The sequence below is a fragment of the Candoia aspera genome, chromosome 2 (genome assembly GCF_035149785.1).
Source record: "Candoia aspera isolate rCanAsp1 chromosome 2, rCanAsp1.hap2, whole genome shotgun sequence".
Classification (NCBI taxonomy): Eukaryota; Metazoa; Chordata; class Lepidosauria; order Squamata; family Boidae; genus Candoia; species Candoia aspera.
In genome coordinates this window covers 251,670,829-251,698,416 of record NC_086154.1, presented here as the reverse complement: position 1 = coordinate 251,698,416, position 27,588 = coordinate 251,670,829, and the positions used below count along the sequence as shown (strand labels likewise).

At 41.4% G+C, this 27,588-nt stretch overlaps 1 protein-coding gene across 1 annotated transcript; it reads right to left on the bottom strand.

Annotated features, from left to right (window-relative positions):
• Positions 1 to 27,588, bottom strand: TXNL1 (thioredoxin like 1). Its single transcript, XM_063295798.1, has 8 exons — positions 27,277 to 27,588; positions 18,952 to 19,048; positions 15,740 to 15,913; positions 11,514 to 11,636; positions 11,214 to 11,283; positions 10,318 to 10,490; positions 8,429 to 8,533; positions 1 to 257 (listed from the first exon to the last, which is right to left on the bottom strand). The coding sequence occupies exons 1-8, from the start codon at positions 27,372 to 27,374 to the stop codon at positions 228 to 230; spliced, it is 870 nt and encodes a 289-aa protein (XP_063151868.1). The 5' UTR covers positions 27,375 to 27,588; the 3' UTR covers positions 1 to 227.

The window sequence follows — 27,588 nt, the reverse complement described above, 5'->3', positions numbered from 1 at the left end:
TTTTGACAAAATTAATGATTTTATTTACAAATTTTTGCTCCAAGATTACAACAGAAAACACTTTAGTGAAATCTCATATTAACAAAATGCACTGATTTATTTGTAATGGTATTAAAATGGAACAGACTGACAGTCTCTGGTTATGGCTGAGCAACTTTCCATGAGCTGGAGAGAATGTGAAATCCCATGTTGACTGTGATAAGGCCTTCCAGGATCTTTGTTACATCTTAGTGGCTTTCCCCTTTCTTTCCTACCACCTACAAAAGAGAAAGAGAAAGTTACCACCTGGAGAAAAGGCAGATAAAATGGATTCTCTCATTTAAAAGAAACTAACTAGAAGTAACTGCAATGACTTTTCCAACAGGCATTTTAATGCTGTAGGGAAGTGGATCTCTATGAATACAAACTAGGTAAGAGCAGAAATGCCAGAGGATTAAATGGAGGAACTTTAATTTTCAGCCAAGAAAGCAAGGTCCCTGTTCAAATGATGACTGGGATGCTAATCAGGTCAAGATACATCCGTGAATGTCAAAGTAGAAAGCAAATGGAGCCTTGCCTGTCCTCCTCAGCCTCAGATGCTTGCAGCTCAACATAAATCAGCCAATATCTTATTATGACGTAGCACAGAACCTTATGGCAATACAGCATCCAACAGCTTCTCCAATGGTTCCACCACATTTCACAGAGTCAGATTCTACAGTAGGAACCTGCAACTTCTACAGTATGCTCATGGGGAGGAGGCATCTAAACCTCTGACAGGTCAGTGTGCATTGATTAAGCTGCTAGTTTGTAATGCATCTGCACCAAACTTAACCACTCTTGAGCTTTTCAGCATTCAGCATATTTGGACATTTATCAGGCTGGTGGGTAAGATCTTGGGCAAAATGAGGGCAGGATTCAATTTCATGATGAAAGTGTAGAAGTAAACAGCACTTGCTGTTATTCTTAGCCCACAAACTTTTAAATGCACCTTCATGGATGCAGGATGCAAAGGTGGGGAAGATAACTTGATCTCATTCAGGCTTCTGCATTGTGCTAAGGCTTGCTTATGTGGTCACTGCAGACTGTCTCAGCAGATTGGGCTGAGGAACTGTACTGGTCTTCTCCTGATCTACTATTCAGTCTACCTTCCATCATGTTCAGTGGGAGAATAGAAATGGCTACAGTGTGCTCCTAACATTAATATCGTAGCCTCTGCACAAACACTCAGCATTTAATGAGGCAGTTTCAAAATATCACAACTTTGTATAACATAATACTGAAATCTCATAACAATGGCAAAACAAAAGAGAGGTATCTACTAACTATAACCCAGCATACATAAATATGGTTAAATGAAAATCATGAACCCAATCAATCATATGTGGATTCACTATTTAAGCCATTAAAAAAGAAAAGGCTAATCTTTAGAATAAGGATTGATGCATATAGTGGCATGCAGACATCAGTGCTCAAAAGTACTCAGGCTAATAAAAATTAAAATGTCATGTCACAGTACAGAAGGAAAACAAAAACAAGTTAAGATTTAATTAAGCATGTTATAAAAAGCCAAATTAAACTGGACAAAAATCTGAGACAAATATTTATTCCTTGGCTTTGATTAAAGCATGGCATTCTAGTTTAGATTCAATAGTTGCAACCACAAATTAGACAATTATGATATTAGCAGAGGTGCATCAATCACCCTGCCCCCCCAAAAATAATCTATACCATTCAGAAGGGGAAATGCTCAAGTGGCCCATGTGTATTATCTGAAAAATTAAATATTTTAGCATTGATGTTTATCCACATAGTTAGAACTATCTGAAGAATTCTGAACCACAATAACTCATACCTATAAAGCTAAAAGAAAAATAACAGTGCATTATTTTTTATTTCTAATGCCTCATTATTTTGGGCACATTTTTTGCTTATTAACTGTGGAAATCCCATATAACATTTATGAATTAATCCTTCAATAATTTCCCTTAAAGTTCTGGGTGGGAAATTACTAATCTGATCATTTTCAGGAATGATTTGCCCTCAACCTGCTGCCTAAGTTGTAGCTCTTTTGACAGACTCCATTCCTTGAGGGTGCACTGTCATTATAGAACAAGCTGGATTTCTCAATGAATAATGAAAATTGGCTGAAGTGGAAACACTCAAGTGATATTCATTATGCTGGGTAAGGAAGAAAGAAGGTTCCTTGTTAAGGCAATAATTACTGAGGTACATTTCATATTTTTAAAAAAATATCTTGTTTGAATCCATCTACCAAGACAAAGGGCCCTCCCCAGTTTCCATATGTTTTAGGACTACAGTTCCCAGAATATCCAGCTGACGAGGCCATCAGTCTTCAGTTTGGCAGGTGGGTTTCAAATATATCTGGAGACCACAGACTGGGATGGCAACACTTTATGGCAGTGTCTCTCAACCTTGGCAACTTTAAGACGTGTGGACTTCAACTCCCAGAATTCCCCAGCCAGCCATGCTGGCTGGGAAATTCTGGGAGTTGAAGTCCACACGTCTTAAAGTTGCCAAGGTTGAGAGACACTGCTTTTATTTATTTATTTATTTATCAATCATATTTTTATCACTGCCCATCTCCCTCATACGGGGGACTCTGGGCGGTTCACAATAAAACAGTTTAAAATTAATAAAATCATAATATCATTAATATACAAATATCTATATCAATAAATAAATATAAAATGTAATGAGATCCAAGTAATGGGAGATCTAATACCACCCATAGGGGAGCAAGATCGACCTCGGCAGGACTAAGGAGCCAACCAACCCCAAGAGTGGCTCTTCCTCTCCCCGCTCCAGGCGTGGTGACAAAGCCAGATCTTCAATCATTTCCTGAAGTCCAAAAGAGAGGAGGCTAGCCTCACTTCCGGGGGAAGCGTGTTCCAAAGGGCGGGAGCTGCTGCGGAGAAGGCCCACCTCCCGGCCCCCACCAGATGGAATTCTCATGCAGATGGGGTCCACAACATGCCCTTTCTGCATGACCGGGTGGGAAAGGTTGATGTAACAGGGTTGAGACGGTCCCTTAGGTAACCTAGACCCATGCCATGTAGGGCTTTAAAGGTGATAACCAACACCTTGACTTGGACCCGGAAGCAAACTGGCACCCAGTGCAGCTCACGCAGCAACGGGGTAATATGTGCTGATCTTGGAGCACCCAAAATTGCCCGCGCAGCTGCATTTTGGACCAGCTGTAGCTTCTGGATACTCTTCAAGGGTAGCCCCATGTAGAGCGCATTACAGTAGTCTATATGGGAGATGACCAGGGCATGAGTGACCGTTCAAAGGGCCTCTCGCTCCAAGGGGCGTAACTGGTGCACAACACTAAGTTGCGCAAAGGCCCTTCTGGCCATGACTGCCACCTGCTCTTTGAGCAGGAGTCGTGAGTCCAAGAGGACCCCCAAGTTACGCACCGGGTCTGTCTGGGGCAGTGCCACCTCATCCAAGACTAAAGATGGCAAGGTCCTTGGAGCAGAGGGGCCATTAACCCACAGCCACTCCGTCTTACCAGGGTTCAGCTGAAGCCTGTTGTTCCCCATCCAGGCCCCCATAGCCCCCAGGCACCTGGAGAGGGCAGTCACAGCATCACTTACTTCCCCCAGGATGGAGATATGTAACTGAGTATCATCAGCATATTGATGATACCTCATCCCGTGGAGACGGATGATCTCACCCAGCGGTTTCATGTAGATGTTGAATAGGAGAGGAGAGAGAACCGAACCCTGTGGCACCCCACAAAGGAGGGGTTGAGGGTCAGATCTCTCACTCCCCATCACCACCGATTGGGACTGGCCCTGGAGGAAGGAGGTGAACTAGCGCAGAACTACGCCACCCACCCACAACTCCCTGAGCCAACCCAAAAGGATACCATGGTCGATGGTGTCGAAAGCCGATGAGAGGTCAAGAAGAGCCAGGATGGATGCACTACCCCCATCCTGCTCCCGCCAGAGATCACCCATAAGCGCGACCAATGCCATTTCCATTCCATATCTGGGCCTGAAACCTGACTGAAAGGGGTCTAGATAATCCGCTTCCTCCAGGATCCTATGGAGCTGCATTGGCACCACCTTCTCAACCACCTTCCCCATAAAGGGGAGGTGGGAGACTGGACAAAAGTTATCCAGCACGGTAGGGTCCAGTGATGGTTTCTTGAGGAGGGGGCATACCAACGCCTCCTTAAAGGCCGCCAGAAACACCCCCTCCCGCAAGGATATATTTACCATTGACTGGGCCCAATCACACGTCACCTCCCAAGCTGCCTTCACCAGCCAGGTGGGACACGGGTCTAATTGACAGGTGGTGGCATTTATAGCCTGGAGGATCTTGTCCACTTCCTCAGGTCCAACAGGATCAAACTGTTCCCAGATAACTGGGTAAGTACGTTCCCCAGGCATCTCCCCAGACTCCATCCCATGCTTGGAGTCCAACTTAGAGCGAATCCAAGTGATTTTATCCTGCAGATGCCCTAAAAATTCCTCAGCAAGGCCCTGTAGATGATTTTCCAGATCCTCTTTCCCCAACAGGGATCAGGTGACCCTAAACAGGGCTGCTGGGCAGCATTCTGCGGATGCAATAAGAGCGGAGAAATACTGGCGTTTCGCTGCTCTTACTGCGACAAGGTAGGCCTTAATCGTGGCTCTAGCTTGTGTCCAGTTGGATTTGGTCTTTATCTTTCTCCAGTGGCGCTCCAGGAGTCTCTTAATCCTCTTCAGAACCCTCAGCTCCTCCATGAACCACGGGGAGTGTCGGGTTCGATAGGAAAGGAGAGGCCACACAGGCGCAATCCTATCCAAGGCCCCGGCCATCTCCCTATTCCAGGCAGCAGCCAGGGCCCCTTGGGTATAACCCCCAGCTCCCTCTGAAACCCCATTGGGTCCATCAGTCGCTGGGGGCGGACTGATCGAGTAGGTCCTGCCTCCCTGCAGAGGGGGGTGGCAAATGAGAATCCCAAGGTCACCAGGGCGTGATCTGACCACAACAATGGGGAAAGATGTAACTCTCCCCTCAGATCACATTGCCACTGCTCCGACAAGAAAACTAAGTCTGGTGTGAGGCCACTGTCTCCCGAATAATCTGAGTCAGGCCCATGGCCGCCAGGGTGGCCATGAACTCCCGAGCTGCCTCCGAGGCCCGCCCCAGGGATGGCAAGTTGAAGTCCCCCAGAACCATAAGTCTGGGGAACTCCACCACCAACCCTGAGACAGCCTCCAACAGCTCAGGCAGAGAGGTTGCTATGCAGCAGGGAGGCTGGTACAGCAGCAACACTCCCAACTGCTCTCTGGCACCCAACTTGAAAAACAGGGTCTCACAACCAGCTACTTGTGGAGCTGGGCCCCTGAACGCCCCTAGAGACTCTCTGATGACAACTGCTTTTCCTGTGAAAGAACCGCCATTCTGTATTGCAAGCTAAAACATTGTACGAAGCATTTTGCCACGAAAAGAAACAATAAAGATAAAGGTGAATTGACTGACAGAGGAAATTATGGTCCAAGTTACAGGGACTCAATCCAGACAATGCCTTGAAGGGCTCATAAATCAAAGACTTAGCACAAGACACTCTCAAGTTCAGTGTCTTGCTCTCCTTTGCTCAGTAGCTCAGAGAACTGGCCACCCAGATCTAACAAAAGTGGGCAGTCTAACCCAGTTTTAGGCAGCTTCATAGATGTTCTGAACTTTTGAAACACTATTAGATCAGTTTCGCCTTGAGAAGTTGAAAGATTCCTGCCCTAAGAGGGTCTGTAAGAACTTGAAGTCCTGTCAGGAAAAGTTTAGCTAGAGATCACCTAGTCTGGATGAAGAACACTCGTCCACCTCCATTATCCACCGCAAGGACTGGCATAGAAAATACCAATATTCTGTAATCAGGTGAAATGTTGAAGCATTTAAGAGCAGAATAAAGCATTTCAAAACCAAAGCAGTATATTAAAAAATGGAATTTAAGAACCACATAGTAAAAACAAAGATAAGTCCATGAGGAAAGAATGAGGAAGGAAAGCTGTCCCAGAAGGTGCAGAGCAGGAAGTGATGGTACCATAAGCAGTGGAACTGTGCAAATGAGGAGCAGAGGGAACAGGAAGAAAGGGGCAGTAGAAGGAAAGCTCATTTAAGAACAAAAATCTTCTGCATTTTTATTTCTTTGGGCCAGGGAAATGCTGAAAAATAATAAAATAGAGTGTTACAATAAAGCAGAGAAAATAAGTAGCCAATGAACAGGGGAAAATGGGATTGCCATGCCAAGGGGAGCCACCTGAATTTCACATGCATTTGCCCCTTAAACACCTTTCACACCAAAAAGAAAGGCAGAAGTTTTATAATCCATCCTTTCATGGAGACCACTAATTAGCAAAAACAACAACAAACAGCCAAAGCTGAAGAGAAAGCAACAAAAAGGGAGGCAGGGCATGCCAAATCTTACTGAGCATAAATGAGAAAAAGTTCACTCTCTGCCCTCCCGAAACTGAAGCTTGCACACTATGAGTAAAAAACATGCAGTGAACAACACATTCCTAAATTGAATTTAATACTCTGGATGTAAGAGATGAGAAGTGAAGTAAATCTCAAGTTATTATTTATATCTGATGGTCTGCCAAGCATTTCCAGAGCACTTGCTCTTAACGTCTTTTCTGTTACATTCACAACAAGCACTATGGATTGTGGTAACTGATCAACTAATGTCCAGGTTAGAGAGAATGGAAGAAATTTTCCTTGAATAAGAACCTCATTCTTACACCCCAGAATTAATGATTCAGTGATTGGGTATTTTCTAAGGCCACTCATACTGAGATTGAGTATAGAAGGCTGTGAAACTAACAGACCAAAATAAATTATTGACATGTTGCCACATAGCCAAGATACTTTGAACTGCAACTATGAATGCAGTCCTAATTTTGCATTCATGTTAGCTCTAGCTGATATGCTATACCTCAGGAGTAGAGAAGGCCAAGGATAAACTGGGAATCCAGTATAGCCCCAGGAACTTCTCAATTACTCTTTGTTTCCAAGCATCTTTCCTGCTGTTTATTCTGTACCACAAATTAAGAGGCACCTTTAATTATACCCTCCTTCACATCATTAAAGGGGCTTTGGTAGAATTCTCAGCTACTTCTACCTTTTTTTGTCAAAGCATTAGCCCCAAAGCTTTAGCTCTAGAGCTCCCTCTGCTAAGGATAGGCCTACAGGCTATGTAATAATCACTCCAGGTAGCATTTTTGACTGCTGTTGCTACTATTCACCCTGAAAAGCAATTCTAAGCAAGGGACTTTCCACAAAGGAAGCATCTTATCACTTCCACTCTCTCCACCTTTCTAATGTGGATCAAACAGAGCTACCTGTAGAAAAAAAGGCTAAAAGGTATTGACTGGAGAAAGAAACATTTCAAGAGAAAAAGCATCATCATAACAACTCTGACATTTGTAGACGAACACAGACAACCCACATCAACCATTGGTGTAAGAAACAGTGTGTACATAAGCCCCAAACATTTCAGAATAATCTCATCACACACCATGCATATTTGAAGGTTTAAATGTACTCCTTAAGTCAGGATTCCCAAAGGTATTATTGGCTACCCCTGCTGTCTGCTTGCACTTCAGAAAGCTTATTGTCTAAGGCACTCTAATTAATGAACACCCATTTCTTCTTTATTGTGTTAGTCCTGAACTATTACAAAAGCAGGCTCATTGCTAGATGGTGATACTGATGATCCTCCAGATGCTTGGGCCATGTGGTTAGGTGAGCTCTGCTGGTTAATGTGGTTATATTATGAGCTGGGCTGTGTTTCAGGCCTTGGGTGTTTAGTTTCGTTAAATATTGTTGTTGTGATTTTAACCTCTGTACCTGGTCAAGAGCCACTTTTGGAAGATGGGAGGCCTTACCAATTGTTTAAATACACAAACAAACTGTGGCTTCGCTGTACAAGCTAAGAATCCAGTATCAGAACCAGTTTTGCTATCCCAAAAATGTCAGGTTCGTTTTAAAGAAGTAATTTTTTAATTTTGGTAGTCAGAGAGAAAACTTGAAAAATTATGCTCTGAAGGCTAAGAAATTAGAATGGTTAAGCAGGGTTTCAAAGATCAAAGAATCAGCTTGAATAAAGCTGAATAAAGGACATGATCATTATATTATTTTTTCAGTGGTTTTCCAGGTTTCTTACATTTTTTTGAGGAAAGGTTCACTTTGGTCTTTTGGATGTAAGTAACCAATACTGGAAAACTCTGGCTTAAGCAGTCATTGACTTTTATAAGCTTTCTAGAGCAACCATGCGTTCTTTGGCTCTTTACAGAATAAAGACTCAAAAGAAACCAAATACAACTTTTCATTTAGAAAACGTTGCCAGTTATTTCTGAATTCCGATATGTAATGAGATTCACACAATATTCAAGAAATAATTTGCCTCTTATTTTGGAGCCAAATTTGAACTTACCCGCTTAAAATCATTCATGTTTGTTGCTTGAACTGGTGTTCCAATAAATGTGAAATATGCAATTCTTGTTGTTTCTTCATCACCTTGATTGGATTGGACAAATAACTAAAATGGAAGAGGCAGGCACTGAGTTATATATGTAAAAGAGTCAACAATTCATGTAACAACCAAATTCAGAGAAAATTAGCTAAAACCATGGAATGCTAAAATAACTCAATTTTCAGTTCACAGAATGTAACTGAGTCGTGCCAAATATATATAGTTTTTTTATTTTTATCCCGCCTTTATGATTTTTATAAGTAACTCAAGGTGGCAAACAGACCTAATACTCCTTCCTCTTCCTCTTTTCCCCACAACAACAACCCTGTGAGGTGGGTTGGGCTGAGAGAGAGGGACTGGCCCAAGGTCACCCAGCTGGCTTTCAGGCCTAAGGCAGGACTAGAACTCACAGACTCCTGGTTTCTAGCCCAGCACCTTACCCACTAGGCCAGGCTTGCAGCAGATTTTGAGTGTGAATTCTAGGATGCCAGAGCATGTTCCAAACTATATACTACTTCCAAGCTCTTTTTTGAGGTCAGAAATATTCCCTAAACTTGGTTATTCTCTTGCTCATCAAAAAGCAATTTTATCCACATCTCTGGAACCATCACTTGCATTTAGGTCTGGACCAAATATAGAACAATATGTCGTTATTTTTTTCTCTTATCTTCTCCACATGTTAAAACAAATGAACATCCTTGTCACCCAAACTCTACATTCAAGAGTGGGGAGGAATGAGGTTTTGCTGGAAACACAAACAGTAACTGGCTACAAGGCCAAAGTAACAAATGGGTTAAGAGCAAGATTCGGAAGGAAACCAATTAACAAACAACAGGTGGAAACAGTCTGCAAGGAATTGCATAACCCTTAGTACTGGATCAGGCTTCTGTACTTGTCTAAATAATACTGTTGTTCTTTGCTCTCAGCAAGGCACTTACTCATCTTGTTCTTTCCTAAAGAAATGTAACATATCTGTTTGAATGTATTGTTGTCACCAGGGGGCTGGGGGTGTAGTGGGTTTTGTATTTCGGGTTTTATTTCCGTAAGCTGCCTGGAATCACAATGAGCGAGTTGGGCGGCCATATAAATTCCATAAACGTCTGTCTGTCTGACAAATGCTGTAGTTTTCTAGAAGTCTCAGTTAAATGTCAGGAGTCAACAAGTCATGTGTGGGCTTACTAGACAAAAACTATTTCTACCAGCCAACAGTTTTATGAGATTTTAACATTTCTGATTGGAGTTTGATTCTATTGTAAACTGCCCAGAGTCCCTCTTTTGGGGGAGATGGGCAGCAATTAAATTTGAATAATAAATAAATAAAATAAAGATACTCAAAAAATACGTGTGAAGTGCTTTTCCTTCCTATGCAGTAAATAGAAGTTTTCAGAACTAAAACAGCATTGGAAAAGAGAACTTAAAGAGAAGATGTTGGGGAATTAGTCTGAATAGGAGAAATAAACTAAGCAAAATGTGTGTGGGGTATTGTGTGTGTGTGCGTATGCATGTGAGAGAAAGAGAGACGGTTCTGGAAACTGGTGCAGCGAAAGCCATTCAGGCTTAGGAAACAGACCACCATTCTTCGACATGTACTCGAATATGGCGGGGGAGGCTCATTTATCTGCTATTATTAAACCTCCCTTCCTGATTAATTTTTGTGGTCAAACAGTTTCTAACGATTTGGCTATTGACAAATGGGATTGTGAAGGTTTTTCTCAGAGGAAGCTTTCAATCAAAGTAGCCAGTCTTACACACAGGTGAGCAACAACAATTCCTACCATGCTGGTGGAAAATAGCCTTGTGCAACACGGCACAATTACATTACTGGAAGGAAGTCAAGACTTCATACTCACAGTTACACTGTTAACATTCTGAAATTTTACATAGCGAAGCTGAATTATGCTCTCCTCTTTAATATCATCTGGTGTTAGTTCCAAGGCCTGAGTGGGTTCGCTTCTTTCTGCCTCTTCAAAATCCATTGATCGAGGAAGATTGATAAATATTTTTATATACTTCGGACCTTGACCTATAGTAAAAACATAATCAATCCTTTTCAGAAACCCAGACTAATTCAAATTATCGTAATACTATGAAGACAAGTAGAGGTATACAAAACCGTAATACTTCATGAAATCTCCTGCGCTGAACATGTGGAGGCTGTTTCCAGCACCCTACAGAAGCCAGAGCTTGTCTGAGTTTAAAACAGTTTTTAAGCTCAAGCCACTTCCAAGATGCTCGTTGTGGCCCACTTTTGTGTTTGAAATGGGGCATTTTGTGAAATTTCACCCTGAAAGTATTTTAAAATGAAACATTTTGCACACCCCTACAGACAAACCGTTAAGTACAACCTAAACATGAAAGATGAAGTATCACTATCAAGGCAAAATCCAGTTTTCATTTACATGACTGCTCTTATGCTTTATTTAAGGAGAACTGTACATTATTACGCATGTTGTGTACTCAAAGGCAAACTAACACTAACACAAATATAGTTCCATTAAGAGACAAACTTATCTATGTGACTGTGGAACACAATTGCTTCAAACAGGGCTGGACAGTTTGTTTTGCAAAGTTCTGCATGCACTGATTATATTTTCCATTAATTCGTTCCAGCTCTGTCCTGCAATGTGGAGAACCAGGCCAGAGAAGAGGAAGCTGTAGCTTGTTCTTCTGTTGTTTGAGTCAACATGGAACCGAAAAATAGTACCAATGGAACTTCTCCTTAAGGAATAATCCTTTTTTTACTTACCATTATCGGGCCCTTGAAATTTCATAGAATAAAGCTTGACCGGCTGATTAAAAGCTACTGTAATAAGCAACTGTGGAGGAAAGGGGAAAAAAAAAAAGATTGATGACAGGGAGCCCAAATGCATGGTAAACAGCACAGCTACACAAATTTTTGGTTACTTCTTCCCTTGGGTCTACATCCAAATCAGAACTGAGAATAGGTGACTTAAAATAGGTACACAGGTAAGAGCACTGTTCTAGTGAAAAATAAACTATTCCTGTCCAGACAACTTAAGTAATTATTTTTTGAAAGTCAGAATACCTGCTCGTCGCAGTCTGATTCCAGGTACGAAGGGTCTTTACGTAAACAATTATCAAATCCATGCTCATCGCTTTCATTAAGACACTCACAACCAGCTTTATTAACAAATGGCATCAAGTCCATCTGGAAGGAAAAGATAGTAGCTTCCATTACTGGGCTGTGCTGTGTAAGACACTACCCAGAGTCTCTTAAAACAATAAGCAGTTATTAAAGTTGTAAACTAATTTGAATTTTTGGCAAAAAGGCAGTATATAAATGCAGTAAATAAATAGGAGGTAGTAGGGGAAAAAAACCCTATTTATTTAGCTGAACACTCAAACTCCCTGCTATTCTGTAATTGTCCATTTGTGGCAGGCAGTTTTAAAACCAACTATCATGTCAACAGGTGGAACTGGTTGCCTCTTCTCAAGTCAAAGCTGCTAAACAGCACATTATGTAAACTATTAGCACGACTATTTACATTCACACTAGATGCAATGAAGACAGTGGTATAGGCAACATTTGCAAATGGAACTGGTGCAAATTCAAGTGGCCTATATTCATGAGAGTTATTTACATAAGAAAGATTCATTTGGAAAGGTAATCTGGAATGTATTTACATTACAGGATTTCTCTCTATTTAGCTGTGAATTTCAAGTACTTAACATCTCAAAAGAGATGCTTTTTTTGCATTTAACATAATTCTAGGTTTCTGCAAATACCAATCTTCAGCAATGGCTAATGGACTGCATTTGCTAATACTACAAACAAACCCACAAGGCACTGCAGTGGCAAAGTGCACACACCTACAGACCTCCTGCACTGTTAGTAACTCTGCATCAGAGTTTGGGGCAAGAGGCAAAAACTGAGCCCTCTAAAGAGGAACGTAATATCAAAACCTGCTTAGAAATTGCAGTGAAAGTGACAGCTCTAGTTGAGTGTTTTGTCACATTAAGGTTCTCATTTACACGCATGTGTCATTCTCGCTGTCAAACAAGATCGTGATTTGCAACATTCAGGAACCCTGAGGTAAGACTCGAACAAGGAAAACATGATAAGCGTTTGCTGAGAGCAATTACCTCTCAGCCCAAAAGCAGATCCCGAAGATGGCGTTCAACAATCAATCAATCAATCAATCAATCATCCTTTAAAAATCCTTTGTTTCTTTCCTCGTCTCATGGGACGGATGGGTAAGAATTTGAGTGCGGTAGGGCTTCTTCCACTTCTGTACAGGTGCCCCACCTCTCTCTGACCAGGATTACATCTGCACTAAGTTTTCCACCAAGCTACCATGGTTCTTTCCTTTTATAGAAAGGCCCCCAAAAGATTGACTATGTCATCTTTCAAAAATGAGAACCAGGTTATATTCCAAATAACTGTCAGGATAAGGCCTAATATGGTTTGCTTGGTTTGGGTTTGGTGTAAGAACAAATGACAACTCAGGCGATCAACCAAGCAGCAAACAACAGCCCAATCAAAGAACTCCCAGGGAGAGAACAACACCTCCACCGACACAAGCAGGGCAAGCCACGGTATATAAACGGGAGCAAGGCCCACTCCCTCTCCGCACTGAAGATGTTGCCTAGTCTGGCAACGGAACGTCTGCAAGAAAACACCAAGGCTCAGAGAGCACCAAGGACTCCACAACTTAAGGTCTCTGTGTATCAGATTTCAGCTTTTCATAGATGTGGTTTCATTTCTTCCTTTTGCAGACAGTGTTCAGAGAAACATATAACCCTTTTGAGGTTGAGAGGATTAGATGTCCTACCATTCAAAACATCTTAAAGGATCATATAGTAAATTTAGGATATCCAGAATATGTGATAAGAGCTAAAGTGTGTGGAAGTAAGTTAAATACTTGCCAGGACTGATAAAAAATGACTTTCATTACTGAATTTGCCACCTCATTTGGATAGATGAATTTATGTTTTCATTGGGTAAAGCTTATAGCCCCTGCCTGGAACTTCTCTGGATCTTCCCATTCTAATAGGATTAACACCAGATGAACAATCAAACAGCACAATACACCCTAATCAAGGAACTATTAACTCAGGCAATCAACCAAGCAGCAAACAACAGCCCAATCAAAGAACTCCCAAGGAGAGAACAACACCTCCACCAACACAAGCAGGGCAAGCCACAGTATCTAAACGGAGAGCAAGGCCCACTCCCTCTTCGCACTGAAGATGTTGCCTAGTCTGGCAACGGAACGTCTGCAAGAAAACACCAAGGACTCAGAGAGCACCAAGGACTCCACAAATGACAACTGATCCATGTACATTATAACAACTGATGAGGTCTTTAGGCCACTGAATATGTAAATTCACTATTACTGAACAATAGATTCCCTTGAAGTGGGTTGTTCTTGACCCTGCAGACTACCTTGTGACATGTGGCAGAATTCAGATCTGCTCTCTTCCAGTACAAGCCAAACACCCTGTCATCTGCACCAACATTTTTTTCTCCTCTTCCACTGTCTAAGGATAGCCAACTTTCTCCAGGGAATTTCGTTTCAGGAAATTTAAATGGCAGTCATATTCCTCCCATTCTTTTATTAGCAATAGTTTAGTTGAGCCACAATCTGCTTGGTTTGTAGTAATATATCTGGAATGGTCTGAACCCTATTATAAAAATAAAGCATACACTTCAGCATCCTTAAGCATTGCTCACTTGGTCATGGCTATGTCTGTAATAGAATGAAGAAAGAAATGACTGTACCACTTCAGACAACTGGTATTTGGAAGGCAAGAGTGATATTTATTTATTTGATCATATATCCTGCCTTTATTATTTTTATAAATAACTCAAGGCGGGGAACATATCTAATGTTCCTTCCTCCTATTTTCCCCACAACAGCAACCCTGTGAGGTGGGTTGGGCTGAGAGAGAGGGACTGGCCCCAGGTCACCCAGCCGGCTTTCACGCCTAAGGCGGGACTAGAACTCACAGCCTCCTGGTTTCTAGCCCAGCACCTTGACCACTAGACCAGACTATCTTCTTTAGGAAAAAGAGACAAGCCTTTTCTTTTTTTTTAGTCATATGGCATAGCAGTCTGGTTTTCATGCTGCTTTTTTTCTTGCTGGGAAATCCTTGTGAGGTCCAGAGGCCAGATGCGTAGACTATTTAGCTATGACAAGTCATGTTGCCCGGGGTGCACCACAAGGAGGCTGGACTACATTGCACTGAGTTGGGCTGAGAGAGAGGGACTGGCCCAAGGTCACCCAGCCGGCTTTCATGCCTAAGGCGGGACTAGAACTCTCCTACCATGCCTGATTGGCTCTTGGGCTGAGAGAGAGGGACTGGCCCAAGGTCACCCAGCCAGCTTTCAGGCCTAGGGCGGGACTAGAACTCACAGACTCCTGGTTTCTAGCCCACTGCCTTAACCACTATGTTCCTTGATACTAAAACTACTTGGTTTTTTTTAAAAGCAAAATAGATAAAAAATAAGAATCCTGATGAGGATTCTAGCTCAGTCCTTTATATGTTATTTTAAATTTTGCTGTTAAATAGTTTTTAATGTCAAGAATTATAAAAATGTGATCCAGGTGACTGACAACCAGTTCCACTACCACATTCTTCTGCATACCTACATCCACCTTGAGTGAATGTAAGTTTTAAGCTCTTTAACCCCATCCAGTGCTATCTGTAACTATTACAAACCACAATGATGGCAAAACACACTGAGCTTGTTACCCCAAGAAGAACCACAGTATTAAAAGACATAATCCACTAGAAATAAATTCCTCCCTGGACTCGTTAACAGAATCATAAGGAGAGTGCTATCTTTTTTCAGGATGCCTGTTCAAGCAGATTTACCAAAAAACCTAAAGCACAAGCAAACCCTAGGAATGTCTAATACCTAATGCTACCAAACAGATTTTATGCTGAACTGGTCTTACTACTGATGACCAATTTCACTAGATCCAAACTCCCAGTAAAATGGGATTATTAGCCACCAGTCTTGCAGGCCATGAAAGCAAATGCTGTACATTCAGAGGAAAACACTAAAAGAAATACTAGCAAAGAATGGCATACAGATCAGGCACATATCCATCCATCCATCCATCCACCCACCCATCCTTCCTTCCTGCATTTCTGACTGCAGCTTCTCATGTTTTTAGCAATGGAAAGAATGGAACTCACAGAAACCCCTGAAGGTGGGAGACAGCTCTTGTTTATGTACAAATGTTCCACTAGTATTGTACAATAATAGTATATTAAAATAATGTTCAAATAAAATGCACATACGTATCCTTTTGGAATATCGGTATCTTCATTGCTTCCAGGATCATTTTCTAGGTGCTGTTTGATTTTCTCTTCTAATCCCACAGCATCAGCACCTTGATACTGATCAATTCGCACTTTGTTCCGGAAGAAAAGAAATGTTGGAGTTGCCGATATATTGTTAGTGGCAGCTGTCCCCTAACATTGAGAAAACCAGTAATTAGCACTGCATAGAAACATTTTAAAGGCAGCTGGAGGCTATAAGGGGGAAGCTTTGCCCAGCTGCAGGTGGTGCACCAATTGCAACCCTACCTGCAGCAGGAGGCCCTTGCCACAGTCATTTGTACACTTATCACTCTCTCGGATCACTGCAGCGCTTTACACAGGGCTGACTCTGAAGAGCACTAGGAAACTGCAATGGTACAAAATGCGCTGGCTTGTACATTAGCAAATCAAAGTTGCTATAATCTTATAGCACCTGCCTCACAGTTGCTGCACTGGTTACCAATTTAGTTTCCACATTACCAGGTATAATTCAAAGTGCTGATTCTAACCTATAAAGCCCTATATGGCTTGGCACAAAGCCTTGTATAGCTTGGCACTGAAGAACTTACAGGATCATCTTCTCTACATAGGACAGACCTGCCCAACTTGCCCTGTGCTCGTGCTACCAGCTTCCTTTAATGGTCCCCAGGAAGGTGGGGTGGGGTGGGATCACAAGCAAAGTTTGTTGGTTGTAGCACCCATATTATGGAATTGTTTCCTTCTGGAAATTAGGCTGATATCCTCAGTCTTGGCCTTCCAGAAACTATTAAAAACAGAGCTGTTCCAGAGGTCACCATGTGCATATTGTATTTGTGGCGGACTTCTGTTTTTATTTTCATTTAGGTTTTTATTGTGTTCTGTGATATAAACTGCCAGGAATTGTTTCTGAGCCATTCGGTATACAAATACAATACATAAAATTGTTCAAAGTAGGGCCAAAAGCTAATTCACTGGCAAATAACTAAGAAATCAACTTGTTTTGCTAACCTGAAAAGTTATTTAAATTGATGGACCTTATCAACACTGCTCCACAACCAGAGGTTGCTACACCATCAAAACAAGAGTGATAGGATGAATCTGAGTACTGAGAATTAAAGCAGAAGAGCATCTCCAAATCATGTTTTTTCTGTTCTGAATTTAGAAGATGAAGACATTGTTTGTTTATGAGAGTTATATAGCTACCTAACTCAAACAGCTATAACTTCTGGCAGCATAAGTAGTTTAGCATGATGTTTCAAATGTCCGGAATACTTAACACTCAATATTTATTAAATAAGCATCAATCCATATTCTCTTCCTCTGAAGAGAACATCTATTAGGAGTGATGTAACAGCAAAGTGGTTTAATCAGTTACATCGGAAATGGAAAAGTGAATTAAGTTCCACTTTTAAACCAATACCAAGCCAAGTTAATCCCATGATGAAACACTGACACTGATGGGGAAGGGGAAGATGAAATGAACGGGCACATTGTTAAGTTCTTGGCTTGCTACACCGGGAGTCCTCCATCTGAAACAGCCTACAGCTATTCCTACAGCACTGTGACCAGTTCACAGCAAAAATCACACACACGGTGCAAGACAGATATGTCGGTAAATTATGCATAAGGAAATAAATCTGAATGTGGCATGCTTTCCTCTCCTAACTTTGCATTTATTTTTAAATATGGGACAAGTCTCCTATATTAATGTCTATATATGAATAACCTTGCACATATGATCAACGGAAGACCAATGTGGATATACAATCATGCATCCGTATCAAAAATTACAATGTTATTTTTCCCCCTATTTCTGCTCTACTTTTTCAGACCTAATTATAACCAAATTATTATTCAAGACCCAACTACTTTAACTGAATTTTCAAATGTTTAAATAGCAGTAAGAATAAGGGTACAGTTATATGCATTCTAGATTCAGAAAACCATTAGTTCAGAACAGAGAATATATAATAGCACCTTAATATTTTAAGTTTAATAATGTAGCCCTTATGGTACAATCTCTGTAGTTAATTGTTCCCAATATCTGCTTAATGAAGTGGTATTGTCCAACTCAGGCAGCACAAGCCAAACATGTTGTTTGGATTGTGCAATGCTGGAGAAAAACTGATTTGGCATTAATAACTAGTATTTATTGGCATAATGATGGGAGATAAAAGGCTGCAGCATCAGGAAGCAGAAACATTATAACTGGCTCCTGCAAGGTGGGATGAAATGTGAAGGACCGAACAGCTGCCACATTTTTTTTCAGTGAGTCCTGAAAATCTAAATCTCTATTTCAACCCTGCAGTGTGGCAGGTTAGCTATAGATGGAACTGTTGTTGAGTCATTATAATACAGTTTGGTAGAACTTTCCATCACATAACACTTCTATTATTACCGCATAACATTCATTTCCCACTTTTCTACTAATACATACTTAGAGCACTTTACCAAAAAAATGAAATATATTTCATGCAACCCCTCTCAAATGCATCACATTTAAATACATAGGTAAAGGTAAAGGTTTCCCTTGACAGTAAGTCCAGTCGTGTCCGACTCTAGGGGGCGGTGCTCATCTCCGTTTCTAAGCCGAAGAGCCAGCGCTTGTCCGTAGACACTTCCGTGGTCATGTGGCCAGCATGACTACATGGAACGCCGTTACCTGCCTGCCAAAGCGGTACCTATTAATCTACTCACATTGGCATGTTTTCGAACTGCTAGGTTGGCAGGAGCTGGGACTAGCAACGGGAGCTCACCCCGTCACGTGGATTCAAACCACCGACCTTCCAATCGGCAAGCTCAGCAGCTCAGCGGTTTAACCCGCAGCACCACCGCGTCCCCACAATGGAGCAGCTAAAACAAAGGTAAAAACTCTAAAATTCCTCCTGAGGCTGATATCCAACATATAGTAAAAGTGGAAAAGGAACAGGAGCTTGCAAGTTGACTGCTGCAGCAAGAGTGAGATAGTAGAGAATCGATTATAGAATTATACCCAACAAAACATGGCCTGTTGGACAGTTAATACACTTTTAAAAGTTTTATCTATAATAAGCCATGATTGGCTTCCTGATATACAAATCTATAGTCTCTCATTGTGGTAGTTATGTCTATTGAAGTCACTGGACTTCTAAACAAAATTTATTTGACATTTCCAAATCTGTGACTCTTGTTCATTCATATACAGACAAATATACAAATATAGCACTACATACCTGGCACTGATGTACATCAACTTCCAAAAACGTTGCTTGGGGATATTTATTGCTCAGGGCGTTGAAAGCAGGAGCTACCCTTAAACAAGGGCCACATCTGCCAAGAAAAAAGGAAAACATGCAAATGAACGATATTATTTGTCATTTAAGTAGCTACAAATACCCTAGGGATTCGGTTGATAATACAGGCTGGAACAAGGTATAAATGAAGATGATGGCTGGTACTGGAAAAAGCAGTTCTTCACTGCCATGTCCTCTACAATGTACATAAAGCTAAAAAAATATGAGGCATCACCGAGCCCTGTTGAAGAAAATTAGAATATACAATCCACAAACAAATCCCTAGTTTCCTACCTTCTCTGACTACCATTTTATTACGGCTCACACTAAGCATTTCAATTTGCTAGAGGTTACAAGAAAGAAAAGGGCTCCTGTAACATTTCATTTTAGCCTAAGAAGATGGCATCTCACAATGTTCCAAGTCAACCTGACTATAAAATCCTGGAATAAAAAAATGGGATGCCATGGGCATCCTCTCACTGCAGATACTTTCCTAGATGCCTGCCTTCCTGATTTTCTTTTCAAATGTCATCCACGCAACACAGAAACCATCTTTCCTGCCCCAAACTTGCTTCTGAATCCAACAAGTAGTCAGGCAACTTGATTCCTTTTAAATGGTAAATGGTAAATATTAGTTTCCATGCACTGCTGTCTGGAACTATCCTTGGCCTAGAACATTCTTCAGATGAAAAGCAGAGGCAAATGTAGGCAAGAGCTTCGCCATCTTCAATCCCTTATCGAAACTTTGTTTGGAAAAGGGGAAAAAGTCTGCTGCCTGCTAAATCTGGGCCAGGGTATTGACTTGGGAGGCTATGGAAGCCATAAGCCAGCAGATTTGGAGGGAGGTGTTCTTCTGTGTGATGACTGGAGCACTCGAGCTTTCACTCAATTAAGACTCATAAGCGATTGCCTAGAAATCTATTTAATGAAGCGAAGCGTCCAGTACAGGGTAAAAGTTGCAAATGCCATTTCCCGCGCATTTCTACATTTAAAATCACAAAGACTTCAAATTCCCTTCCCGCCCACTGGTCCCTTAGGTATGTGCCCTTCCTTCCCGTGCCAGCAGAAGGCTGGAACTGGAACTGGAACTGGAACTCCCTGCTGGCGACTCACAGGCTGACACAGGTTGCTGGAAGATGGATGTGAGTCCAATAAGGTGTTCTGGCAACATTTGATTGGGGAGCGTGACATTCTGTTTCACTGTAATCCTATAATAATCCCTCTCAATTTTCAGACATATTTTTCAGGCAATGTTTAAAAGACATTTCACCATAGCACATTGGGAGTATAGGCAACTAAAACGCCATGTGAATATAATTGATCTAGAAAAGGATACTCCATGCTCATAAATATCTCATAACTTGTTGACAGCACAGCAGAGAAGCTTTAACCTCATTCTGTGGCTTTCAAAAAACAAGTCTGTGAAAGTAAACTGTTCCTGAGCCATCACAAACTCTCAATCACATACACATTTATCTCTATCTACTTACCTTTTATCTTTGAGCAATTTTGTAGTGGCACACGCTCATTTAATATAACAACTGCACTACAGTATCTCCATCTGGTACAAGGTCATATTTCCTCCTTAAAGATTCACACTTCCAAGGCAACTACTATTGGTAGATGATACTGCCCCCTCTACTCCTCCCCAAACCACTGGATTTACTTCCTGGGGAAGATTCAAGGAAAGGGAATATTTAATCATCAATTTTGTTCAGAGATTCAGAAAAAACCAAGTGGAGTAAAAAAAAACTTTAACATGGTCAGTTCTGTAGAAGCTGAATTATGACTTAATGAGGAACATGCTTGGTTCTTGCTCTGACACACTTGTTGATCCTTCTTAAAAGTGCAATTAACAAGCCACAAACAGCTCTATTCAGTTCTGCATTATCCAAACGACAGACTCTGTTTTATTTCTTTTGGAATATGTTGGACAAAGAACATTAACTAAATGCTGACTTCCCTCTCTGGCTGATTCTCAGAAGAACCGGAGTCCCCATTTCAGTTAACAAACTGAACAAACTATAGATGAAACATACATAACATGCAGACCTAATCAGAACAGCACAGAACACCTTTTGTTTGGCAGTAAGTTGTATTTTGTTGTATCATCCAAATACTAAAGTCTTTGTCCCACTCTATGTTACAGACCACAACAAAAATAAGAGAAATCCTTTGTCTTCTCTCCATTTTATGTGTTACCACTGTTTGTGGATAACTTAGAAGAAAGTTATTTCCTATGACAACAATGTGGAGGAAGGGTCAATCCTGGCACCAAGCTTTATGGAGTACTGCTCTTAAGACAGTTACTATTTCAGTATCCAACTGAAATCTTAGCACAAAGAGAGAACAGCACGCTTCCAAGATTGACAGTACCTCTTTCATTTTTCCAGAATACAAAAAGCTGTGCTGTGTCATACATTTGGATTCTCAAAAAGAATAAAATTGACAGTGAGAAATAAGATGGCAAATTTCAGTCAAGAACTGGCCATTTAAAAAGGAAACAATGCTAAGTTGTATGACTAGTCCAATAATGATAATGTATTTAGTCATTTAACTTAAGTATTTGAACCAGTTAACTAAAGGAAAAAAAATGAAGCTAAACGTTAAACTAGTAGAATCTGTACAATGTACAAATGCACTGAAACACACACACACACACACACACACACACAAAGATTAGTTTTAAATATGGTAGTAAGGAAGAGCAGGGAGCAATCCCTCATTCCAAATAATGCAGAACTGCAAGTTCTGAAAAGTCTATAGTCTACTCTTCACCTAACCAGAAGATAAGTCAGCCCTTGAGATGCATCAATATCTTCTCCTACTGCAATTGCTCAGTAGTGTCTGGTCTGTAACACAATAGTCCAAAGACTACAAAAAGACTGAAATGAACAAAGAATAGGTGAAAACCAGAAGCATGTGGCTGAAAGTTAGTAGGTAATTCAATTCAACACATGAAATTCAGACCTTCTCTATTTCCTTGGGACTATTTCTAGGTGAATTGTTCCATGATTACAAAGCTGCAGAGACAGCTGAACCCACATTTGGTAAAATCCCCTTGTTGGGAGCTACAGGTCAGCCTTCAACCAAATTCCTTTCAGGTTCTTTGGGCTGGGGATAGGGGAATGTTGCCAGGAGTGGATGCACTAGATCTCATAATCCAATAGCTTACCTGTTCCTTTGCTTCTCACATTTTGTGAGATCCTTAATGGGGGCAGAGTTCATTCCATTTTCAGGACTTACAGTGGTGCTCATTTTCCTCAATAAATAAATGAACAAGTATACAAGTATAGTGTTTTTGACTCATTTTTTACTTGGGTTCTCTTTATCTAGTTTTAGGACTTGCGTGGAGAACAGATCATGTTTTAGGTCATATTTATGCAGAAATATTGAAAATTCAAGAGGATTCACAAACTTTTAAACACCACTGTACCCCTAGCTATACCTCACTCCTACTTTCTTCAGTCTCACGACTCAGTCTGCATAACATACTATAGTGATTTGTTTAGTTTTGACTTAGCATGATTCCTGAATTCATCTCAGTGATTTATAAACTATGGTTTATCATTTGACACAAAAAAATTGGGACCCATTGCTTGTCTTTACTTTTAATTTTCTTGACATCCCAATGTTTTAGATTACTTCATCCTGTGAACCTTTCCACTAGCCAATTGTCTCTTGACATGCTTCCTAGTATTCATATTTCCTTTCCTGAATAGTTTGATATATATTAAGGCCTGGCAAATAGATTTTTCCCAATTGTTTCTAATTTATCATTAATTCCAAACACTCCTTTACCTCCAAATATTCTTTTTTATGCCCTCCTATCTCAAGGGAGAGCATTCACCCCACTTCCTTTATACAGATAATACAAAGTATCTGCCTACTGTTCAATTAATGGTTCACTTTCCTGACTTCTTTGGCCTCTGGCCTTCTCTTCAAGTTTTATTCATTACTTTCCTTTGTTTCAGGTTTCACCTTCTCCTGGCTTCTAAGGTCCCTTTATCTTAGCTTCCCTATGTCCCAGGACATGTTTCTATATAAGTATAATAGAGTCTTACCTCCCCTTATAGAAGCTGGATTGCAATTAAGTTCCCTGAGTAAGCTGTACATTCCAAGAACCAGAGAACTATTGTGAAATCAAACCTATCTCATGACATCAAGAACCCTTGAAGAAAGATGGATATTCCTATTTGAAGCAAGAATTTGACCACTAGTCACAAGTTATGACTGAGACCAGGAAAGCAAATAGGCTTAGAAGAAAAGCAGATTTCTGAAAGTTCCATGAAAAATTAAGGAGACTGCAAGTGACACTATAGGGAATTAAAGACCTTCTGTGTACAAATCAGGTTTTCTGTCATTGTGCTATGTTCCACACTACCAAATGTAGGAACATAAGAATTCTGCTTGATTAGACTCGAGGAACAGGCAGGTGCCTTCCAGATGTTTTGGATAACTTCTCTAAAATCCAACCACATGGCCAATGTTTTAAAATTCTGGACATTTCATCAAAAACACATGACAGAAACCAAATAACTGACCCTCTAGTCTATTATTCTGTATCCAACAGCAGCCAATTGCTTTTTAACTGGTGCTATTCAGATCCTGCCTTTCATCTATGAAATTTAAAGCAGGATCTATAGGGCTTCTTAGGCAGACCACAAAAATGCAATGATGTCACTAGCCCCTACCCACTGCTTGTTTTCAGCAACTGGTTTTCAAAGAACACACCATCCAAATAGAAATTTACTGAGCTGCTGTGACCAAAAACCACCGGTACACTCTCCTCCAACATGAATGTATCCAAATCTCTTCCAAAATGCTTTCAGCCAGCAATTAACATTACATTTTGAAACAATGACTGCAGAGAATGTTATTAATCAGTTATGCCTCAAGTGCAAGATACAAAGTTATCTCTAAGTTTAACTGAATTGCAGCCAAAATATTCATTGGTGGGCCATTCAGTTTTTTAGAAAACCCTGGCAGTGCCCAACAATGCCAGATGCTGAAAAAAGGCATTACTGGATGTCTTCACTGATACCATTTAGGTTAATGTTCTCTTTCCAGCATTGTAAAGTAGCTGGTAACTTTTTTCCCATTTCTTTTTTAATTAAATTCTATCAGCACACCAACAATCCTCAGTGCCATAAGCTGTAGATGGAAATATGAAATCCCCTGGAAGTCTTCAGGACATTATACAGAAAACAAATGGCAGCTGGTTATGAAAGGTCATGTTGTTACAACAAATATCTGTTCTCCAAGAGGAATAATGTAACATTAGCAATTGCGTTATCTTACAGACTCTTGTTTGGATGCTTGACCTTCCCATCAGGAAAAACCAAAGTTGGGAAGAGATTTATATTTCTAGTCATTAGAAGGTGGACTTGACACATAAATACTCTTCTAGCTAGAAGGTGCAGCTGAGGATTTCTTCCTAAGGAGAAATACTTCTCCATTCAACTTTATGTACTGATTTTAGCTAAGTGTGATTTAGCTCCTCTTTTATCATGTATAAACAACCAACTTTCAATTGGTAAGATATGTGGGAGTGGAAGAATATACAATAGTACAGATAGTCCCCACTTAACAACCATTCATTCAGTGACCATTCCAACTTACAACAGCGCTGAACAAATGTTAGTTACTACCGGTCCTCAAAGTTATGGCCATTGCAGTGCCCCTGTGGTCATAGGATCAAAATTCAGGTGGTTGGCAAGAGACAGCGATCTGGATTTGTAATTCCTTGTCCTAGTGGAAAATAAATAGCTCCGCCTTACTGAGATTGTCCTCTTTCCCTGTCCTTAGATCTAAGGTTAGGTCTATCAAAAGGCTGACTTCTAGGGAAGAATATTACTGGCAATCTCTCTAACGAATTCAAGGATCCACCTGTGGTGGATTTCGTCAATGCCACTGGTTCTCAGGAAGGAGGGAGCTCATTCCAGGGAGGTGGAGGAGATAAGCGGAGGCACAGTCCAGGAGGTGGGAATGGTGGAAAAAGAAAAGGTTCAGGATAGCCTCAGCCTAGAGCCTCCCAGGTTATTTCCCCTTAGGTTAGGTTTAGAGCAGCTTTAGTCTGGCAAGATTCTGTCTATAAGGTGTGAGCAAATAAAGAACTGAAGTTTGAATGGACTGACTCTTTCTCATTCTTGGGCTGGGCCTGACACCACCCTAATGATTTAAATGAGATTTAGTTGTAATGTAGTCTGATCATGCTTTCAGGATTAGTCATAGTGTCCTCTGTTCCAGTCAACTGACTGAAAGTAGTGACCATGTCCCAACCTCTGGCTTGGTCTGGAAGTGGGCTCCCCATTCAGTTTGTAGAACATCCCTGACTGGCTCCCTATGTCAAGATGTCTAGGACTAGCCACCAATGCAGAGACTGGATTACCTCGTTTGGCACCACTCTGTGCCCATGGGTCTTGTGATCTGATCCTGAAATAGGAGGCAGACACATGGAACTAAGTCCAGTGCTGTGATCATCATGTTTGACAGCTTCACAGGAGTCAGCCTTCTGTATATTAGGATCTCTTTCCTATCTTAAGAATTTGTTTCTGGGGCAGGAACCAGTACTTTCCTCTGTGTTAATGGTGACTTCAGGTATAAGACCCACTTGCATGATGCCAGCTAGATTCACATAAGGAGACAAAGAAGGCTGGTTATTGACAAGTAGGCATAACCATTTCCTTTGTGTTCCTAAATGGGCCCTAAGAGTTGTTGTTAGCTCAGTGGGTGCTTATGCCAGACAAAAAGGTAAATTCTGAATTGAAACTGAATACTCCTGTAGGTAAACCTGAGGATTGGATTCTGACTGGGATTTGAGGAGACAAATCTAAGTAACCAGAAAGTCATCTGACAGAATGGCTTCTCTAATTGACTTTAATGTTTCCATCTTAAAGCTTTGCTGTCTAATGAAATTATTCTGAAATCCAAGGTTCAGAATAGCTCTTATCTCTGCTTTATTTGGCCACATAAATGAAAACCATAATTGAGAAGTCCTCTTCAAATGTATGCACTTTGTTGTGTTCATGTCCCCAAAATGTTTTCTTTTGTTTACCCATTCAGTCTGAGATGAACTTGGAGACAGGGGATGGCATAAACCTACCTTCTGTGTTCTACATTCCTGCATAGCCATCTCTTCAGCAACCATCAGTTCTGGCAGGTATATTTTCCAGTGTGCCAAAATGTCTGCAGTTACATGTCTACCTGATGAGTAATTGTGTCATGCTGAGGGAAATTTACTTTGGTTCTTGCCTTCTCTGCCTGGCTATTGGATGGGTGTTTCAGGCAGTGAGGCTGGGATCCCCAATGTAAGCTTCCTTATCTGCTACCTGTTTGAAAGAAGGTAGGTATTTTGACCTTAGGTATTAAAAGATGAATCAGTACTTCCCTTATACTGTCTTTCCTTCTTCCTCAGCGCTATAGGCAAGACTTCTAATCTAGTCAGATTATCCAGTCTCGGTTTGAGTGCTAATCAATTTGACTTTAATCTTGTCCATATTAGAACTCAGTCAGTTACGAAAAGATGCAGCACCACCACAAACACAAAGAATCATGTAATACCTACAAAATTTCAAGCAAAAATGTGTGTTAAACTTCAAAGTGTTAAAACATCTCAATGCTTCTTTAGCACATCCTTCCCCAAACTGGTACCTTCCAGATATACTGAAATACACCTCAAATCATCTCCAGCTTTGAGGATAGTACCAAGTTGGCAAAGGTTACTCCAATTTGACAACAAATTATGGGTGTTTTGTATTTCAACCCCCACCACTCCCAGAGCTGGAAATTCAAGAGCTGATCCTGATATCAGAGTCTAGAGCGAGTGGTAAAGAGACTGAATTGCAGCCCTCTTGAAAATCAGGCACCCATTACTGAAAATTATCACGAATTTGCCAGGAACAAGTCTTCCTAGCCTAAACTCATCTCATTTCTTACAATCCATAATCTTCTTGCATAGATTGTAGGAGCGCTGTGGACATAATATATCTTGATTTCGGCAAATGGCTCTAAAATCGTACTCCGGCTGTTCATCGAGGGGTCCTCACTAATCCAAGAGAGGGAGGAAAGGGGATGCTACAACCCATAAGACACCCCCTCACACACACACACACACACACACAGGGAAAGGAACACCTCATTCTACAGAGGACCGCGAGGCCTGTAAAGCCGCCCGTGTGAACTCTTTGACGCGGGTCTGTTCCCAAGAGGGAGGGAAACCCCCCCGAAGGCCCGAAAGGGCGGCGAATGGGCTCCTTCACTCACCCTCTCATGGTGAACTTGGCCACGGCCAGCCGTGAACCGGCGGCGCTCAGCTCGCTCTGGAAGTCGGCGTCGTTAGCGATCACCTTCACCCCGACCATCCCGACGGCGACTCACGGGCGGCGGGGGGCTGAACGGCAGGAAAGCGCCGGCGGCGGCAGAAGCAGCAACCCCTCGCCCGGTATCTGCACAGTCACCGCGGGAAGAAGTGGGAGGGCGCACGCCCAGCATGCACCACAGCATCTTTTGCGCAGGCGCGCGCAACCCAGCCCTTTCCCTCTCTCTCCTTAACCTCTCCTGAGCTAGTCATTCAGG

What these genes read in the sequence shown, in the direction of transcription:
- TXNL1 (XM_063295798.1), bottom strand. Translation starts at nt 27,374, where the DNA reads ATGGTCGGGGTGAAGGTGATCGCTAACGACGCCGACTTCCAGAGCGAG. An exon ending in ATTTCAAGGGCCCGATAATG is followed by an intron (nt 10,491 to 11,213) that starts GTAAGTAAAAAA and finishes TTTTTACTATAG; the next exon opens with GTCAAGGTCCGAAGTATATA. An exon ending in AGAATGTTAACAGTGTAACT is followed by an intron (nt 8,534 to 10,317) that starts GTGAGTATGAAG and finishes CTTCCATTTTAG; the next exon opens with TTATTTGTCCAATCCAATCA.